The sequence below is a fragment of the Suncus etruscus genome, chromosome 12, assembly GCF_024139225.1.
Source record: "Suncus etruscus isolate mSunEtr1 chromosome 12, mSunEtr1.pri.cur, whole genome shotgun sequence".
Taxonomy (NCBI): domain Eukaryota; kingdom Metazoa; phylum Chordata; class Mammalia; order Eulipotyphla; family Soricidae; genus Suncus; species Suncus etruscus.
In genome coordinates, this window is record NC_064859.1 from 55,378,949 (window position 1) to 55,399,735 (window position 20,787).

At 36.1% G+C, this 20,787-nt stretch overlaps 1 protein-coding gene and 1 non-coding gene across 2 annotated transcripts in view; one reads left to right on the forward strand and one right to left on the reverse strand.

The window, feature by feature from the left end:
• IL1R1 (interleukin 1 receptor type 1) overlaps nucleotides 1–20,787 on the forward strand; it is a 49,996-nt gene that overhangs the window by 10,251 nt on the left and 18,958 nt on the right. Inside the window, exons 2-6 of the mRNA XM_049784625.1 lie at nucleotides 8,058–8,124; nucleotides 12,586–12,817; nucleotides 12,917–13,106; nucleotides 14,283–14,451; nucleotides 19,634–19,696. Coding sequence (XP_049640582.1) covers nucleotides 8,064–8,124; nucleotides 12,586–12,817; nucleotides 12,917–13,106; nucleotides 14,283–14,451; nucleotides 19,634–19,696 — 715 coding nt within the window. The 5' untranslated portion in view covers nucleotides 8,058–8,063. The remainder of the gene's footprint in view (nucleotides 1–8,057; nucleotides 8,125–12,585; nucleotides 12,818–12,916; nucleotides 13,107–14,282; nucleotides 14,452–19,633; nucleotides 19,697–20,787) is intronic.
• On the reverse strand, nucleotides 16,536–16,672 carry LOC126024850 (small nucleolar RNA SNORA51). The gene has a single exon (XR_007500949.1). It is a non-coding gene; the product is annotated as a small nucleolar RNA SNORA51 (small nucleolar RNA).

Consider the following 20,787-nt stretch of genomic DNA (forward strand, 5'->3'; position numbering starts at 1 on the left):
TGGGAATTATTTCAATGCCTTTAATTTTTCTTAAAACCTATAAGTGAGTGAGACTATTCTGTTTATGTCTCTCTCTCCCTCTGACTAATTTCACTAAGCATAATTCATTCTGTGGATGTACAATATTTCTGATGTGTTGTTGGATTTAGTTTGCTAAGATATTGTTAAGGATTTTTGCATCAGTGTTCATCAGTGAGATTGGTCTGTAGCTTTCTTTTTTGGTAGTATCTCTGTCAGCTTTGGGGATGAGCTTAATGTTGGTTTCATAGAAAGCATTAGGGAGGAATCCCTTCTCTGATATTTTGGAAGAGTCTAAGGATCAATGGTAGTAACTCTTCTCTGAATGTTTGATAAAACTCACCTGTGAATCCATGTGGTCCTGGACTTTCTTTTATTCTTGGGAAGATTCTTATTTACTGTTTCAATTTTCTTACATGCGATTGGGCCTTTAGACTTTCTACTTCTTTCTCCTTCAGTTTTGAAGATTATATGTTTCCGGAAATCTGTATACTTCTTGTAAGTTCTCTAGCTTAACAATGTACAGTTGTTCATAATTAGCTCTCATAATGTCTTAGACTTCTGGCAGTTCTGTTGTAATTTCTCCCCTTTTATTTCTAATCTGATTTAGATCTGATTTATTTGGGCATTTTCCATTTCTTTCCTTGTGAATCTTGCCAGTGGTTTGTCTATCTTGTTTAATCTTTCAAAAAACAGCTCCTGGTATTTTTTTTAATTCTTTTTATCTTTCTTGTTTCTATATTGTTGAGTTTTACTCTGGTTTTTATTATTTTTTTTATCTTCTTGTATTTGAGTTCCTTTGATATTGATTTTCCAGATTTTTAAGGTATGCTTTTAGTTTTTTTATATTTTTTCTCCTCTTCTTATGTAGGTCTGTATTGCTATGAGTTCCCCTCTAATTTATACTTTTGCCTTTTCCCATTGATTTTGGCAATTTGTTTCTTCATTATCATTAGTCTCAAGGAATCTCTTTATTTTTTCCTTGATTTCCTCTTTGATCCAGCTGTTATTAAGCAAGACATTATTTTGTCTCCAGGTGTTATATTTTTCTTCACATCTTTTTTTCAATCAATCTTGATCTTTGTGGCATTGTGATCTGATAGGATTCTTAGTAAAATTCTTATGCTTGTGAATTTTTGCAAGTTAGATTTGTGCCCTAAAATGTCATCCATCCTAGAGAATGTTCCATGTACACTTGAGAAGAATGTATATTCAGCTTTTTGAGGTTGAAAGGCTATGTATAGATCCATTATTTTCAGCTCTTCTAGTTTCTCACTTATGGTCCTTATGTCCTTGTTCATGTTCTGCCTACTGGTGAGAGTAGCATGTTGAAATATCCCACTACTATCACATTACCATTCTTATGTTTCTCTAGGTTTGTGAGAAAACCTTATATACTTTGTTAATTCTACATTTGTTGCTTATATATTAATCATATATGTATGATATATATGTATATATCAGATCTTGGTCTATTGTTCCTCTGATTAATAAATAGTGTACATCCTTATCTCTATGTATTTTCTTGAGGTTGAATTTGATTTAAGTATAGCTGTCCCAGGTTTTATTTCCCAGTAGCTTGCATAAATGTTTTTCATCCTTTCACTCTGAGCCCATGATTATCATGAGATATTAAGTGTGTTTCCTGCAAGTAGCAAATGGATGGGATTTTTTTTCTGATCCAATCTGCTATTCTTAGTCTATTAACATTTAAGAAAACTATTGACAGAGGGGGCTGTTGGGCCATTATATTGTATAGGATTGTTGCTATTACAGTTGGGTATTTGGTTATATAATTGAACTCTGATTAGTTCATTTAGAGTCAGTTTCGTTAGTGTGAATATTGAGAGTTCTTTTTTGTCCGAGAATGTTTTCTTCGTCCCTCTCATATAAATGAGAGGTTTGCTGGGTAGTGGACTCTAGGTTGAAAGTTTCTTTCATTCAGTAATTTGAATATATCATTCCACTATTCTTGTCTGAATTGTTTCAAATGGAAGTTCTTTTGTTTTTATGTTCTTTCCTTTATACTTAAGGTTTTTCTTCTTCCTAACTGCTTGAAAGAGTCCAGCTTTCTGTTTTTTTTTGTTTTTTGTTTGTTTGTTTGTTTGTTTTTTTGCTGTTTGGATTACTATATGTCTTGGTTTTGTTCTGTTAGGATGTGTTTTGTTTGGCATTCGTTTTACCACTTGGATTTGTACAGCAGCCTCTTTCCAGAGAGTGGGGAAGTTCTCTGCTATTACCTCGCTCACTACTTGTTCTTCCCATTTCCCTTTTTCCTCCCCTTCTGGTTTTCCTGTATTTTGGAGACTATTTCTCTTGTCTTTGTTCATTAAGTACTTTACATTTTCTTCCATCATTTTGTTTCTGTTTTGACTTCCTTATCAATCTGGCTTGTAATTAGTCTTGCAGTCCATCTATACAGTTCTCCACCTCTGTAATTCTGCTTCTATGTCTTGTTTAATTCAATCAATTCCATTTGTATAGATTTTCTCATTTTCTGAATGAGTTCTTCTTTGAGTTGGTTGAAATATTCATCTATAGGTTTCCTCATTTCACAGACTAGTGTTTCCTTGACTTCTGTTGAAACATTAAGTGTTGATTTTAGTCCTTATCTATAGGGCTTGGATATTTGCCTAGGTTTCTCTCCATATACCAATTGCCATTCTCTTCCATAGTTTCCCCATTGTTCTTTGCATTTAGTGAGTTGGAACAATGGTGTTTTAGGTTTCCAATTATTTAAGAAAGTGATCTATTGAATTTATTATATAATAGGTGGCTAGAAGTATATCTGCCTTGTAGGTTATTTTTTTAAATACATGTGGTTATCTAAGTATGATAGGGAAAATACCAACTATTTTATTGGTTTGATCAACTGAATTTTGAGGCTGTATGTTTTCTAAGATAAAGAATTGCTAGGGCTAATCTGCCCAGAAATAGTAGATATAAATTAAAATGTCTTCACGCCCATATTACTTGGGAAGTGGACTGCAGTGAGATGAGGTGTCAGGATGGGTGTCATGCTGAGTAAAGAGCTTGAGGAAAGAGATTAGCATTGACACTGGCAGCCAGGAGAGTCTTGGTTGATTTCAGGGACCAAAAAGTCCCTCCTTGGATAACTCACCTGAGATGGGACTGCAGATGGGTATGTGTCAGGATGAGTGGCTGGCTGAAGAAAAAATTGGGGGAAGAGATTGATAATTATTATCTGTTCTTTAGTATGAATCTCAGGTTTCCAACCTCAGTAATGGTTCCTCTTGTGCTATTCTTTAATCCCTATTTGGTATCCATATTTAATTCTCACCTCATAATTATTTTCCTTTTCCTTATGCCATACTTCCAAAATACACACACAGTGTAACACACCACAACACACACACTTGCCCCTGTTGAGATGTGCTGCTCTGGAGGCACCATGCAATCAGAATGGCATTTTGCTTACACGTGAGCAGGGGAAAGTGTCTGTGTGAAGCAGTGAGCAGACTGGAGAACAGGTTGGGGTGGGAGATTATTTTTCCTTTTCCTTTTAGGGAGAAGAGAAGAAGGGGTTTGGGATAGGAGCAAGTGTTTCAGTTTTGTCCAATCAGATGGAGACTGGGGTACCAGTGGATTGAGATACGAGAAGATTGTGGTGGAGAGAGCAATGCTTTTTCAGGATTCATGAGCAAAAATGCAGATGGCAATGCTGCCCAGCTATAGAAGAGAAATGGAGACAGAATATGCAAATTCCTATAAAATATTTCTTAAAGGGGCAAAGAGGAAAGTAAAGTGGTTAGAAAAGAATAGGTGTCAAATTTTCTGCAAGAGGCTTTTTGGGCCTTACAAATGAAAGCCTCTTGCTCACATTTCTCTTATTTTCCCCACTCCCTCCACTTGTGATATTTATGGATCATGCTCCATGATATTACCATCACCTGCAGCCATTTTTGAGACACACTACTAGAGATTGAAGAACACTTTGAACAGGACAGGGAACAGGAAGAGCTGGGAGTCTTCACTTTGATTTTGTGAGATGGTATTCATAATGATGAGCTTCTGACACCTTCATGTCAAGCTGTATATTTATTTTAATTCTAAAATGAATAAGAGATGGTGGTTTATTTAGTCTAAGGAAGAATGCTGCATGTTGAGCTAGTCAGTCTATTTTATAGGGTGGGTATGAAAAGGACTTATGCTTTATAAGCTTCCCAAAGACCTATGAAATGATTCAGACCTAAAAAAAACGAGGCTCAAAAATATTAAAGTAAAACTAACCCAACAAACAAGGGTGAAATGTCTATAGTTTTAAAAGTTGGGCAAACACAACTCAGTTTATTTGAAGAATTTTAAATTGTATATTTAGAAATACAGGTCTATTAATATGTTTGGTTTAACGAAGGTAAAAAGAGAAGTACTAAAGAGAGTTAAACTTGAGAGTCTCAATAAAACTTACTCATATATGGATGACTAATTTCTGACAGAGGAACCAGGTAACTACAGTGAGACAAGGCAAGTCTTGAATAATTGGTATTGAGAGCACTTAACAACCACACTGAAAAGTGGCTTAACAAAAATGTAATAATATATCACACCTTTTAAGCAAGTTAACTAAACAGGCACAAAAGAATTGGATGCAAGATCTAAAATCATAAACTATATATTCTTTCTTAGCTCTTGGACATTGACCTTAGGCTTTTGGGACTCTTTTAGTCTCTTAGCCTTTTGATACTCTGCTCAAAAAGCAAGAGAAATAAAAGCAAAAGTAAGCAGATGGAGCACATTAAATTAAAAGGCTTCTTCACAGCTAAAGAAATTATTATCAAAATAAAAAAGAAATATACTATATGAAAAAACACACTTGCATATCATGCACTGATATAGAAGTTAAATATCACAACCTTATAAAAAAAACTCTTATGAGGCTGTGCAGAAAAATAGAACACTTGTAGGGTGCTTGCCTTGCATGCACCTAACATGGTTTGACCCCTGGTGCCCCATATGGCCCCTTGAGCCTACCAGGAGTGAACCCGAAGTGTAGAGCCAGGAGTAAGTCCTGAACACCATTGGGTGTGGCTAAATAAAGAAAAAAAATAAAAAAGAACTTGTAAAATCAGCCTGATTTCAAAATGAGCAAAGGATCTGAATAGGAATTTTACCTTAGAAGATGAAGATAACAAAAAGAAACATGAAATAAAAATCACAACAATGAAGTATTATCTAACACCTGTGAGAAGGACTTTTCTCCAAGACAGGAAACAAGTATTAGGGAGGATTTAAAGCAGGGTGTGGAACGTCCAATATGCAGGCCACATGAGGCCTGTGAACTCGCAGGGTGTTCTCCAGTACAGGGCAGGACAGACATATGCTTTTCATAGGCTGCTGTGGCTCCTCTGTCTGTGTTATATGTCCTGCAAGTGATGTCATAAGCATCCAAAAGGTCCTTAGAAGAAAGAGGATTACCTCATCCTAATTTGGAGAGAAGCAAACCCTTAAATACTGTTGGTAACAGTGCATATTGATGCAGCTTTTATGGAAATCTATGTGATGATTGATCAAAAATTGAATATTTAAATTTTTATATATTATCTAGATAATAGGTATGTAGGCATTACCCTACAATCAACACAACTAGAAGAACTATATACTACCCTATGTTCTTCATTATTATATAATATATATTATTATTCATATATATAATATATATTATTATTCATAATAGCTAAGACTTTGAAACAACCATAAATGCCATCAACAGATGAGTGTATGTGGAAGATATGATATACTACTGAGATTTCATAAAAAAGATGAAGTCCTAGATATTTAAAAGATGAAATCTTGATGTGTGCAATTCAGCATAATGATTCCAGGTTTTTGTATATCAGTTTAGTGAATCAAATCAGATGGAGAAAGATATACCTTATGAGCATATGTATATGTGCTGTGTGGATAACTGCAGTAAATGTGCAAAGGGCCATCACAGGCATAAATGGTGGTTTCTGTGGAGGACAAATGAAGAAGACTCCTGTCTGGATGGGAAAAGGTGACCTAAGCTGAGACCTGACAGATACTGGGGGTAGGCAGGACTAGAGTGGAGGGGAGGGGAGAGAGGGAGTAGGGGAAGGGATGTTAGAGCAGGGGAGGGCAAGGAAAGAGAGGGGAGGGGAGGAGAAGCGATGAAAGGGTGGGAAGGGAGGAGAGGAGAGGACAGCTGGAGATAAGAGGAGGGGAGGGGAAGGAAAGGAAAGGGAGAGAAAAGGAATGGAGAAGAGGAGAGGAGAGAAAAAGGAGAGGAGAGGAGGAGAGAAGAGGAGAGAGGAAAAGGAGAGGAGAAGGAGAGAAGAGAAGAGAAGAGAAGGGAGAAGAGGAGGACAGGAGAGGAAGGAGGAGAGGAGAGGGAGGGGAACAGAGAAGATGAAGGGAAGGGATGGGGAGCAGAGGAGAGGGGAGGAGAGAGAGGTTGTGAGGCTGGAGAACAAGGTAAGGTGAGAGCTGATGTATGGGCTGGAGAGATGAATCTGGGACGGTAGGTTGGCTCTCAGCAAGGAGCTTGTATTTTTTAGAGTACTGGGGGAGCAATTTTGAACCAATTATTGGGTGCCTAGAGACTCTATAGACTCTTTAGGTTGAATGTAAGTGAAGTGTCTGTAGGCAGTGAGAACAAAACTGAGAGATCAACTCATGCAGTAACTAATCCAGGCAGTAACTGCTGTTGCTTAGATTAAAGAGACATCAGAGTAGATGTGAATGAACAGGGCCAGCCTAATCTTGGAGAAGGGCTGTTTAGAGCTGGATCAGAGGCTAGTTCTTGGGGCTTATGGCACCAGGGTAATGATGACGAATTTCTGGTAGACGCTGTTCCTGACCCTGCGGTGGAGAGGCAAAAGGATGAGTTTGGCTCAAAGCATCTTTTTTCTCTTTTTGGTTTTTGGTCCACAGCCGGTGATGCTCAGGGGTTACTCCTAGCTATGCGCTCAGAAATCGCTCGTGGGTTGGGGGATCGAACCGTGGATGGAACCGTGGTCCGTCCTAGGCTAGCGCAGATAAGGCAGAAAGAAGCCTGATCTCTTACACCACTACTCCGGCCCCCCAGAGCATCTTTTGTTTGAGAAACTATTGGACTTTCAGGCCAATCTGCTCAAAAGTTTTCTGGAGGTGTAACACTGTTACTTGTTGCACATAATTTCATCTGAACTTTAGAAAGGTAGGCAAAACAATAACTTTCATTTGATGTTATGTAAATGAGGCTGTTTACAGACACATTTTCTTTCAGTATAACGTCCCCAATCAATTGTCCTCTGTTATTGTGCGGTTAGTGTTACATGATTCAAACTGTAACTTATCAGGACCTCAGTTTTCCTGTTCCCCAACTGCTGACTAATAATGATTATAGCTAATGTGTTAATGTGAATTTCTAAAATCATGCAGGGGAGTGTAAAGTCTTTGTTTCGTTTGAGATAAGATTAACACATAATCATTGTAAAAATGTTAGTAATCCCTAAAAAAGGAGAAAACCACCTAATCTTCAGAACCAACCCAATGGCAATATATTGTTAGGAAATCTTTAGCATTTTGCATCATACTGTATGGACAGTTGGCATTATAAATAAAACTGTGAATTTTGGGTGGACTTAGAAGTAATTTTCAAGTGAGTACTAGCCGTGGGTAACAAACCTGGTTTCAAGATCAGAGGATAATTTACTTTGTATGTTGAATAGATTAAGATGTAGGGAAATTTTAGATGGATGGATTCAAGACTTGATATGTCTTTTGGGACATATCATATATAATATTGGAAAATATCCATCATGATGATATTTTCTAAATACTGTATAATTTTAGTTTTTCCTGTGATCTTAAATACTCTCATTTATTCTTCATATTTTCTCAGTGGGAGTATGAATATCACATAATTTTCACATTAATAAGATGCAGGTAGGCACCTCACCAGGGTGCTATGCTGAGTGCTGGGGCCATGAAGGGGACAAATGTTTGTTGGCTTTTTGACTTTCTGGATAAAAAAAGCATATTTATTTTGTTTCCCTTTCCTCTTTTTGTTTCTCCAGGAGAATATGAAAGTTTTACTCGGACTTGTTTGTTTCACAACCCTACTGATTTTTTCTCTGGAGGCAGGTAAGTTAAGCTTTTTCTTGCTACTTCTGCTAAGAAATTGGTTTAGAATAGATGAGGTACCTTTCTTAACATTCATTATTCTCCCCATGTTTTTTAATTTTTAAAATTTGCTTTATTTTTTATTACAAGTCTTTCGCAGTTATATTTAAGGTACATAGTGACAGTGAATTAGGGCAAATCCCCCCACCCGTCTTGATCTCCCTCTGCCACTGTTCCCAGCATGCATCCATACTGCCACCCTTAACCCCCTGGACTGCTAGTGTAATAGGTCCCTTTTGTGGATAGCTTGTTGTAGTTGGGGTCTCTTGATTTTTATTGTCATTAACTATGGGTTGTTCCTCCCTATTTTTATTGAATTCAAGGATCCAGATAGAAAATTCCTCAGAAAGGAAAAATCTAGCCAATCACAAGAACCAACCCAATATCAACATTTTGTTTTGATTTTAGCTTCTTAAAAATGGTTTTATCTGTCTACCACATCATAGTACACAGTTTAGTATCAGCATTGTCACTCCTTAAGCTCTCATTTAAAGACTGGTACAGAAAGAATGAGGTAAAGGGTCCCAAATCATTGTAGCCTGTTCTTTTGTTTATTTGTTTTTGGATGACACTCAATTGTGCAGTTATTACTCCTGTATCCACACTAAGGATTTACTCCTGATGATGCTTGGAGGTCCATATAGCATCAAACCTCGGTCAGCTGCTTACAAGGCAAATGCCTGACTCCTGTCTCTCCAGCTCTTATTGCTCTTATCGTAGCCAGTTTTGAATTACTGGTAAACTCTGTACCTTTCAAGTCTTGTTTAGGACCCCTTTCCCATCCAACTACTGACTAAGAAACACAGTGCAGCAAATTCTGCTTTGAGTTGAAGGAGGTAATAAATATAGACTTTCTAGATCCATAACTTAAAACATGAAAAGACAGCAATTCTTTGTTTTCCATATTTCTATGTTTTCTCCCCCCACTACAAATTCCTTGATTTGCCCTATGTCAGACACTAAGTTTGGAGGTTCAGCAGTAGATAGTCCAGACGGAATTGCATGCCTACATGGAAAAAAGAAAATCCATTGCATGAGTAAATATGTATCTTGTCATATGGTAATAAGAATAGAGAAAACAAAGGGGTAAAGGCGGGTGTGACACTTCCAGACTGGCAGTGTGGGCTGTTGTTAAATATTTTGATAGTGGCCAGAAAAGGACTCACTGAGCAGTTAACTTTTTAGTCAAACCCGGAGGAGGAGAAAAGTGATGCATACAGATTTCTGCTTGAGGGTGGAAAAACTTTTCATGCAGTATGTGTCAACCTCAGAGGCCAAGATTGGGAGCATGTTTCAGGAACTGAAATAGCAGTGTGCTGAACTCCCTATGTGGTGGGGTGAGGTCAGTTAGGAAATGGGGGAGTGGGGCAGGAATTTTCCATTGTTCCATCTTGCTCTTTCTAAGGAATTGGCTCCTTTTCTATGCAGAGTGGGAAGATTGACTGGTTCTTTGTTCAGAGCCAAAGAGGTGATCCTCTTTGCCTATTAACAGACTCTGGTTCTTGTATCATGAACAAGTTACAGCGAAATAAATAAAGGCAGAAACAGAGGCTGAGTGGGACATTGGTGAAATAATCTACGCAAGTCACTGGTAGCCTGTTCCAGGATGCCAAGGCAAAGTGACAATCAGCCAGACTTGATATATTTGGAAGCTAGAGCTAATGAGATTTTCTGTTGACTGCAGACTTTAGGGAAAGGCAGGGGTTAAAGGTGACTGCAGGTTTGAGGTTGAGAAGTTGCAAGTTGTGATTGCCACAGATGGTTTGGGCTAAGATTAATGTTCAGACTTTGTGTATTAAATTTAGATTGAATGACAGAATAGTTCTTTGATAGCTAAATTGTGGTGTTGACTGAGCAGTTTCTTTTTTTATTTCTGAATCTTTTTATTTCTTTTTAAAAAATTTTTATTTTTATTTATTTTTTAAATATTTTTTATTTAAACACCAACATGATTGTTTTTGTTGGGTTTCAGTCATATAAGATGACACCCCCCCATCACCAGTGTAATATTCCCATCACCAATGTCCCAAATATTCCTCCTCCCCTCCATAACCACACCTGTACTCTAAAAGGCTTTCTATTTTCCTCATGTATTCTCATTGTTAGGATAGTTTTGAATGTAGTTATTTCTCTAACTAAACTCATCACTCTTTGTGGTGAGGTCCTTGAGGTGGGCTGTAACGTTCTTTGATAGCTAAATAGTGGTGTTGACTGAGCAGTTTCTGAACCCATATAAGTGAAAGAGAAGAGAGAGTGAGAGAAAGCTCCTCATGTTTTTAATACATTCTTCTTCTTCTTCTTCTTCTTCTTCTTCTTCTTCTTCTTCTTCTTCTTCTTCTTCTTCTTCTTCTTCTTCTTCTTCTTCTACTTCTTCTTCTCCCTCCTCCTCCTCCTTGTTTTTTTATTTCTCCTATTATACTCTTCAGTTCTTTGACTTCCCATTGAAAATTTCTCTTTCATTTATTGTTTTCTTGGTTCAGTGATGTCTCTAGGCCTAGTCACTTTGAGTTTTTTTTATCAGGAAGCATTCAAAACTTTTGTGTGCTTTGGGGCCTTCTCAAGTGTTGGAAATATTCATTAGGAAGGTGAGTTTCTATACTTCTTTACTGTGCCTGGCTTGGTTCACTAGAGCTTCTCTTCCAGGAGGCCAAAGGCCACTGCACTGTGCTCCTTTGTCCTGAATTCTGAGTAAGGTTGAATTCTATGCAGTTGTGCAAATGCGTTCAAGTGGATCTGGTCAAGTAGGTTAGCAGGCGCATCGACCACTCATATGTAAGTCTTTGGTGTTTGGCCAGATTTGTGACTGTGCTGGAAATATTCTTTGTCCTTACTACAAGGTAACTTTTAATGTTGCAGCATTAGGCTTTTCATCTCTAGAAATTTTTGTTTTTTCTACTTTTGATTGAGGCACAGTGATTTATAATACTGTTAATCAGAGCATCATGCATGTATTATTCCAACAACATATCTACCACCAAAGTGCTTGCAACTCTCCAAACATGTCCCACAGACCACCCCAGTCTCCTTACGCCTCAACTAAGCTCTCCTACTTACTTTGTTACTTAGTATCCCACATACAGAAGAGAGAATTCTGTATCTGTCCCTCTCCTTCTGACTCACTTCTGACTTTTTATTTCCCATTTCCTCACTCTGGTCCTTTTGCATCATTCCTCAGGTTCTGAATTTTGGGTTTCCAGAGTTCAGAGATCCATGGCTCAGCTTTTATCCTCTGATTAAGGGGTGTGTGTCACCCCTATGATACTTCCAGGGGTGGGACTGTGTACTATTTTTTGTCATTGTCTGGAAGCCTTATCCTGAGGTACTTGCCAGAATGCCTCAGGCCACAGTGATTACAAGTTCCTAAGCTTTTTGCTATTCCTTTCCAGGTTTCTATTAGGCACTTAACTGGCTTCCTGTCTAGGCTTTGTGCTGTTGGGGCACTGAAAGCTTGGGAATAATTGGGACCTAGGATATACCTCCTACTATACACTATCGTTTTCTGCTCCAGCCCTGTTGGGCACCCACAGCGCTTCAGCTCTACCACTCCCCCGTCCAAAAATTATATGACTATAATTTACTTAGTTGCTATTGTTACTGTGAAAAATGTCTCTAGTACTCTCCATGGAGTTTTGTGCTTTTCTTTTTTTCTACAACTGGTGGATCATATTCTGATCATTGGTTTCTCAGAACAATGCACCATGCTCCCTTTGTTGCCATTGGACCCCTCCTCCAACCTCTTTATTTTTCTAAAAAGTCTTTTATGTCTCCCCCTGGCATATTTGACCTAACACCTTGAACAGATGGAACATAGTATTTTGGTTTTCCTGTTGATTGATTCTATCATCTGTGTCATACTATCATACTGGGTCAGATTTGATTCCTTCCTTACTAGTTATACTCCCCTTCAATACTTCTTTGGGACTCTGCCTTGTAGTTTTTGCTGATGTTTTTATTCCTGTATTATTGCATCATAGAATTTCCTGAGGCAGTAGTTTGAGAAAACTGTAAGGTTTACCTTCTTTGCTTTTCTATTTACTTTGTTCCTTGTTATTCATTTTCTCAAAACATTGTTATTTCATATACTTTGTCCATTTTGTAAAATTGCTCAAGTGGGAGGATAAACATAGTAAGGAGGGCAAACTCCATTTTATGGTAAAGTAGGAATATCCACTTCTATACCATTCACAATATTTAGATGAATAAACAAGACATTATAAAGGTTAGATAGCTTGTTGAAAGTCAGAGAGGTTTTAAGTAGCACCACCGGGCAGAATATAAATCTCCCATTGTAAAGCTCTCAATAAAGTGGTTAAAATGCTCACATATGAGAGTTGATTTATTTAATAATGCATCTATATGTAGGTATTTAATTATGAAATATTGATTGTATTAATAGAAATTTCTCTTTTTTCCCTTTTAAAGATAAATGTGAGAATAAAGAAGATAACATTATTTTGACTTCATATGCCAATGAAATTGATGTTCGTTCTTGTCCTCCTACCAAAGTAAATAATGCTACTATAATTTGGTATGAAAATGACAGCATGACTCCTATATCTATGCAAAGAGAATCCAGGATTCATCAATACGGAGATAAACTTTGGTTTGTCCCTGCTATGGTGGAGGACTCAGGATATTACTATTGTGTAGTAAGGTAAGAAAGGAGTTGATGTGCTCATGTCCTAGGTGCCTACTAATTAAGGATGTCACGAAAATTTGCAGTTCTTAATTCACCTATTTTTATTTAATTTAGAAATTCAACGGACTGTATCAAATTTAAGTTAAATGCAATGTTTGTGAAGAATGAGTCTAATCTGTGCTACAACACAGAAGCTTTATTTGATCAGAGAATGCCTGAGGCAGTGGCTGGACCCCTTGTATGTCCTCTTGTAAGCTTTGTAAAAGAGGAACATTATAATTCCCACCCGATGCAGTGGTTTAAGGTACATTTATTTCAAATGTTTCATTCCACTTTTCTAGAAAGTAAGATGGTTTTCTCTTACAAAAAAAAATGGTATTAATTTGCAAAGTTCTTTTTCAGATAGCATGTTACTTGCTTTTGAGTATGGAAGTTTTGATGAAATTAGAAACATAAACTATGGCTGCATGAATTTAACCCGCACCTTAACTAAAATATTTCTTTTTCCTTTTTTTGTTATTTTTATTTACTTTAAGAAGATACACTAAGGAAAGTACAGGGGCGAGAAAAATAGCACAAGTATAAGGAGGTTGCCTTGTACATAGTTGACCCTGGTTCCATCTCTAGTACTGTGTATGTTTCCTGAGCACTGTCAGGATTATCCTTGAGCACAGAGTCAGGAGTGACGCCTGAGCTCTGGCAGATGTAGCCCAAAGATAGTTCTTTTACAAGTAAAAATGCAGTAAAAATATAATTCAAGAGATGTCTGGTTATAAGTTTAAGTTTTCTGAGAGATAACCATGCATTATAAAGTGTGTTTTACTAAAAATTTTAAGTTGTCTTTAGATAATGATGTAAAAAGTAGTTTGGTTAGTGCTCCATAGAGCATTTCATGTTTTCGTAATTTTGATTGACAAGTTTATTTATACTTACCAATAAACATTTGTTTGTCTTTTTTGGGCTATACATGGTGGTGCTCAGGGGCTACTTCTTGACTCTGTACTCGGGAATCCTTCTTGGTGAGCGCGGGGAACAATATGGGATGCTGGATATCAAAATTAGATCAGCCATGTGCAAGTCAGGTGCCCTATCAGCTGTACTATTGCTCTGGCTCACCAATGTTATAGAGACTAAGTAATGCATAATAAATAGTATCCATGAAGAAAATAAGTAGTTTTACTAAAAACCAATAGTATCACTGGTCTCACCTCAGACATATTTTTCCAACTAAATAACCTTGTTTTACTTGTTTCTTGAATGTTGGTTTCATACACATAAATGTTAACATCTTAGTACATTTAGTACTAAGTACTTAGTACATTAGTACATTTAACAAATATAATATAAAACTTATATTAAAGTACTCTTCTATCCACATAATGTGTATATCACATGCCAATGTGAAAAAAATGAAGTATAGTTTTGTAGATAGATCGAGGAAGTTATTCACTGGTTTTTAATAATTCCTTTCTTTATCTAGGAGTGCAAACCTTTGCTTTTGGGCACTGGAGACTTTGATGGAATTGTAAATAGACTTATCATAAACAATGTGACTCCTGCACATAGTGGGATCTATACTTGTCGTGGATCATATAAGCACTTGGGGCAGCAATATTTTTTCACTCGGGCTATACGATTTACTACTACACGTGAGTAATTGTTCCCTACTCTAGGTGTTTCAAACCAGAAAAGCCAAGATGCCATGATTCTGCTTTAAAAAATGATATTTCATTTCATGTGGAAGAACTAAATCAGCTTGATGCTTGCTGAAGCCAAAATAAATGGTTTTTGCTTGCTTTTAGTTATTAAATTCTATGTAAGTGTGTTTCATTTCTACTTCAATCAAATTAAACAGAGAATGTGAGTTATGTTTTTCCAGGCTGAGCTAGACTTGTCCTCTAGCAATGGCCAAAGGTGGCCCTTTCAGATAGCCCAGAGTTGCCTTTAGTAGCTGCAGGAAAAAAATTCTGAGTGTCTGCATTTGGGATGTCTACAAGACTTGCAGTGACCTGTTTTGACATTCTGGGATGGTTGCAACTGAGCTCTGTATTATGTTATACTCCCAGAATCTATCTCCTTATATTTCTATTAGCTCCGTTTCTTAATCTCTCTAAACTATTTCCTTTTATGTAAGAAGAGACAACCTCCCAATTTTGATGGGGAGACTTAGAGATCAGGTATTCTGGGTTTATGGTCATGTGGTTGGTGCCAAGTCAATGAACAATAACTAAATAGGTATAAGATTGTTCGTGTTCATTTCCTTAAGGCTGTCAATTGACAATTATGTCAATGTCAATTATTTTCAAATTAAAAGTTATTTTATAATGAAATAAAATAAAATGCTCTTCTACCACTTACCTGGCACTTACCTAGATAAAGAAAGGAATTATTAAAAACCAGCAAATAACTTCCTCGATCTATATACAAAAATATACTTTATTTTTTCACATTGGCATGTGCTTTGCATATTATGTGGATAGAAGAGTCCTTTGGTATAAGTATTATATTTGGCAAATGTTTTAGTACTAAGCTGTTAACATTGTTGTTTGTCTATGAAACCAACATTCAGGAAACAAGTCAGATAGTCAATCTTTCTGTAAATATTTTATGAGCATTCAGTAATAAAGAGCTCTTTTGACCAAGATTTTGAAAATTTAGAGATAACAGTTATACTAGTTATAGTTATGTTGAAACAATGAGCATCAATATGGAAATCATAGTTATATTATGATCATTCTACAGAGTTAAATTAATAATTTTATTATATTAATAGCATTAATATTAATTAAATACATTTTCAAAAATTGTTTATTTAGAGAAAACTATAGCATTTAAAAATATAGGTCAGCTATATTTTAGATGTGTGCCTTATCCTTTTCTTGCCCCATTTTTAAAAGCAATATACTTCATTGGGGTGAGGTCATATTTTGATTTCTGTTAGTGTATTGTAAAATATTTGCATGTTTATATATCAGGCATTGTTAGGGAAAGTTAAAGAATTGAGATTGCATCCAAGGTAGGTGGAAGAGAACGTTTATTCATACCACTACATTCCTGACCAAAAGTTCAGGTAGTCTGGCAACTCTTGGCCCTGGTTCACACTGCTTTTATATATTCTAATCATCAAGCAAGCAAACATTCTTATGAAAGCTAAGTTTCAGTCAACACTGATTTTTGAAGAAAAAAGACATGTTTATACCAACTAAGTTGCAGTCAAAACGGATGTGGCTTTGAGGAACTAGTGATCTGCACTAATCCATCTAACTATAGCTGTTATAATCAGTGACTCAGGCTCCATGCCCATAAATCTTTGTCATCTGTTTTCACTCCCCAATCTTCTTCAGTTTCCCTCGTAGCACCACTCTATGTTTATATTAGGGAGCATAAGTAATGATTTCCTACCTTGATACAAGAGAGATGATTTCTTACTCTGAGTGGAATAATTGACATGGTTGTTCCTCAAAGTTGGTCTCAAATCAGTCCTTGAAACCTGGTGAAGAAAAGCCAGATTTAATTTCTGAAGCTTTTATCATTTTTTTTATTTTGTGGATTGTTTACAGTCTTAGGTCACTACTCAAGTGGCTAAATACAGACAGTTCTATTATTGGTTGGCTAATAATGTTCCACCTAGGCAGTTTTCAAGATTCTTGACTTTTTCTGATTTGCTTTGAAAGGAAATTTGTTTGGAGACTTGGCTTCTGGTGATTTGAGAGTCTGTTTTTTTTTTATTTTTTTTTGTCCCCCAATTCACAATACAGACCAGACAAAGGGCCTGGGTTGAGGTGTATATGGATGGGGTGCATTTACTGTACCTCCTCTTTCTATGCAGTCAGTGTAAAGAACACAGCCTATGGTAAGAATTGGAAGGCCTTATCTTTTCTTTTATTTTTTTTAACATATATATATGTAAAATCCTTCACCAGTGTGAAATTCCCACGACCAATATCCCAAGTGTCCTTCCTCCCCACCCCACACCGGCCTGTACTCTAGACAGGCTTTCTACTTCCCTCAGTCAGTCACATTTTGTTGTGATAGTTCTCAGTGTAATTATTTCTGTGACAGCACTAAATGATCCCTGTGGTGAGCTTCATGTCAGGAGCTGGACCCTCCAGTCCTCATCTATTTTGTCTGAGAATCATTACACAAATATTTTTAATTTTTCTCAAAACCCATAGATGAGTGAGACCATTCTGTGTTTATCTCTCTCCCTCTGACTTATTTCACTCAGCATAATAGATTCCATATACATCCATGTATAGGAAAATTTCATGACTTCATCTCTTCTGATGACTGCATAATATTCCATTATGTATATGTACTATAGTTTCTTTAACCATTCATCTATTGAGGGGCATCTAGGCTGTTTCTAGAGTCTGTCAGTGCCTTGTATATTTTGGATATTAACCCCTTATCTGATGGGTATTGGGTGAATAGTTTCTCCCACTCAGTGGGTGGCTCTTTATTCTGGACACTATTTCCTTTGAGGTGCAGAAGCTTCTCAGCTTAATATAGTCCCATCTATTTATTTCTGCTTTCACTTGTTTGGAGAGTAGTGTTTCCTCTTTAAAGATACCTTTAGTATCATTGTCATGTATTTGACCTACATGTTGTTTTATATACTTTATGGTTTCAGGTCTGATATCTAGGTCTCTAATCCATTTGGATTTTACCTTTGTACATGATGTTAACTGGTGGTCTAAGTTCGCTTTTTTACAAGTGGCTAGCCAGTTGTGCCAGCACCACTTATTGAAGAGGCCTTCCCTATTCATTTAGGATTTCTTGCACCTTTATTAAAAATTAGGTGACAGTATATCTAGGGAACATTCTTGAATACTCAAGCCTGTTCCACTGATCTGAGGGTCTTTCTTTATTCCAATACCATGTTGCTTTGTAATACAGTTTAAAGTTGGGGTAAGTAATACCTCCCATATTTCTTTTCCCAAGTATTGATTTAGCTATTTGTCGGTGTTTATTGTTCCAAATGAATTTCAGAAGTGTTTGATCCACTTCTTTGAAAAATGTCATGGGTATCTTTAGAGGAATTGCATTAAATCTGTACAATTCTTTGGGGAGTATCGTCATTTTAATGATATATTAATCCTGCCAATCCAAGAGCAGGGTACGGATTTTCATTTCCGTGTGTCTTCTCTTATTTCTTGTAGCAGAGTTTTATAATTTTCTTTGTATAGGTTCTTCACATCTTTAGTCAAGTAGACTCCAAGGTATTTGAATTTATGTGAGACTAATGTGACGGGGGTGTTTTCTTAATAACCATTTCTTCCCTATCATTATTGGTATATGAAAAAGCCATTGATTTCTGTGTGTTAATTTTATAGCCTGCTATGTTGCTATATGCATCTATTATTTCTAAAAGTTTTTTGATAGAATCTTTAGGGTTTTCTAAGTATACTATCATGTCATCTGTGAACAGTGAGAGCTTGACTTCTTCCTTTCCTATCTGGATTCCCTTGATATCTTTTTCTTTCTAATCGCTATAGCAAGTACTTCCAGTACTATGTTAAATAGGATTGGTGAGAGGGGGCAATCTTTTCTTGTACCAGAGTTTTGAGGGAAGGCTTTCAGTTTCTCTCCATTGAAGATAATATTTGACATTGGTTTGTGATAAATGGCCTTGACTAGATTGAGAAAAGTTCCTTTCATTTCCATCTTGCTGAGAGTTTTTTTTTCAAGAATGGTTGTTGAACCTTATCAAATGCTTTCTCTGTGTCTATTGATATGATCATGTGATTTTGATTTTTCTTCTTTTTTATATTGTGTACTATGTTGATGGATTTGCAAATGTTAAACAATCCTTGCATTCCTGGGATGAAACCTACTTGATCATAGTGAATGATCTTCTTGATAAGGCATTGGATTCTCTTTGCCAGAACTTTATTGATTATGAATACATCTGTATTCATCAAGGATATTACTCTGTAATTTTCTTTTTTGGATGTATCTCTGCTTTTTATATCAAGGCGATATTGGCTTCAACAAAAGGAACCAAAAATAGAGAGACAGAAAGAAATAACAAAGCTGAGAACAGAAATCAACGAAGTGGAAACCCAAAAAACAATCTGAAAGATCAATGAAAGTAGAAGTTGGTTCTTTAAAAAAAAATAAACAAGATAATAGACCATTGGTAAAACTCATGAAGAAAGAGAGAGAGAGAAACTTGATATTCCATATTAGAAATGAAAAGGGGGAGATCACTACAGATATTGCAGATTCAAAGGGTAATCAGATATCACTTCAAGAAACTTTATGCCACAAAACATGGGAAGAAATGGTTAAATTTTTGAAGTCTTATAATCTTCCACGGTTGAAGAAGGAGGATGTAGCCTATCTAAACACCTCCATCACTATTGAGGAAATTAAAATGGTAATCAAATGTCTCCCCAAAAAGAAAAGCCCAGGATCAGATGGATTCACTAATGAATTCTTTCAAACTTTTCAAGAGGAACTACTACCAATCCTGGCCAGGCTCTTTCATGAAATTGAAAAAATGGGAACATTTCTAAACAGCTTCTATGAGAGTCTGTTTTTGTGGCAACAAATTTACCGAAAGCACCAGGTTTTTCAGCATGTACTCCTGGTTTTATTGTTATTTTATTAGCTTCTGTGTTAGTCACTGATTCTTGCTTTATCTTTTCTGCTTAGTCTCTGATTTCTTGCCTTATCTTTTCTGCCATATGTACTTAGACATTTGAATAAATATCTGAACAGATGCTATAGATAGTGGTATATTTTGGTGTATCTTTCCTAGTGTTGTTAGTGCCTAAAATACTGATTAGAAAGAGACTAAGAAACACTGTGAATATTTTATTTCAGCGAAAATAATCCACGAGTTAAAAATTGAGAGTCCGGCCAATGAGACCATGGAAGTGGAATTGGGTAAGTAGGCCCTAATTAGGATATGTAACATTATTATTATGAACACAAGATTAAGATATATTGTAACACACAACCTAAGCTGCTTAATAAATATATCTACATTTAGAGAAAAGAAACAGAATTTGTCTTTTTTAAAATTAAATTAAATTAAATTAAATTTTTGGTGTTTTTTGGGACCAAACCTGGTGTCACTCAGGGGTTTCTCCTGGCTCTGTGCTCAGAAATCACTCCTGGTGATATGGTGATATGGAATGCCAGGCATAGAACCAAGGTCAATCCTTGGTAGGATATGTGCAAGGCAAACACCCACCTCTCACTGTGCTAACGCTCCCTTCCCAGAATTTATGTCTTAAAATGTTTCTTTAGATTTCTTACAACTGAGAGCAAAATCCAGCCATACTTGATTCTCACCTGATTTTTCTTATACATTTAAGAACAATTTATTGCCCATGAAAAACAGCAGTCTGGATTGAGGTTAATACACCTTTTTTACTTTGTATATGATGACTTTCTTATGATCATACATGAGCTTTGAGATAGGTCATTTTAGAAAAATGTACATAAAGGCAGCAAGTGAAAAAATTTAATTTTAGTAAATAATAAAGAAAAATCTCAGAAGTATTCAGAGATACACAAATAGTAGCCACTAGCTACATGAGCATATAAATATAAATTAAGTAATCAATTTAGTTCAACTAAAAATTAATTGCATTAACTTAATTTCAAGGGCCTGGTAGCCATATGAATAAAACTTAGAACTTTTTTTGTGTATTAGAGTATTAAAAGTAATACTAAAAAAGACCATTTCTTCAGTAATATTAACTGCATAAAGATTAGAAAATAGATGTAAATGTTTGTGGCCTATGAATTCTATACTTTGCAAAGTTGTTTTTCATAATGTATGGTAACATAAAGACATTCTTAGGCGTAGAGATGTAGGAATTCAAAATCAAATGTGGGTCAATAAATTTTAATGCAGTGTTTTCAAATCTTTAAAAATTATTAGTCTTACTCTCCATTGGCTTAAAAGGATATAACACTCAATATTTTCCCTTCTTGAAATTTTATTTCCTTTTTTAAATTAATATTTG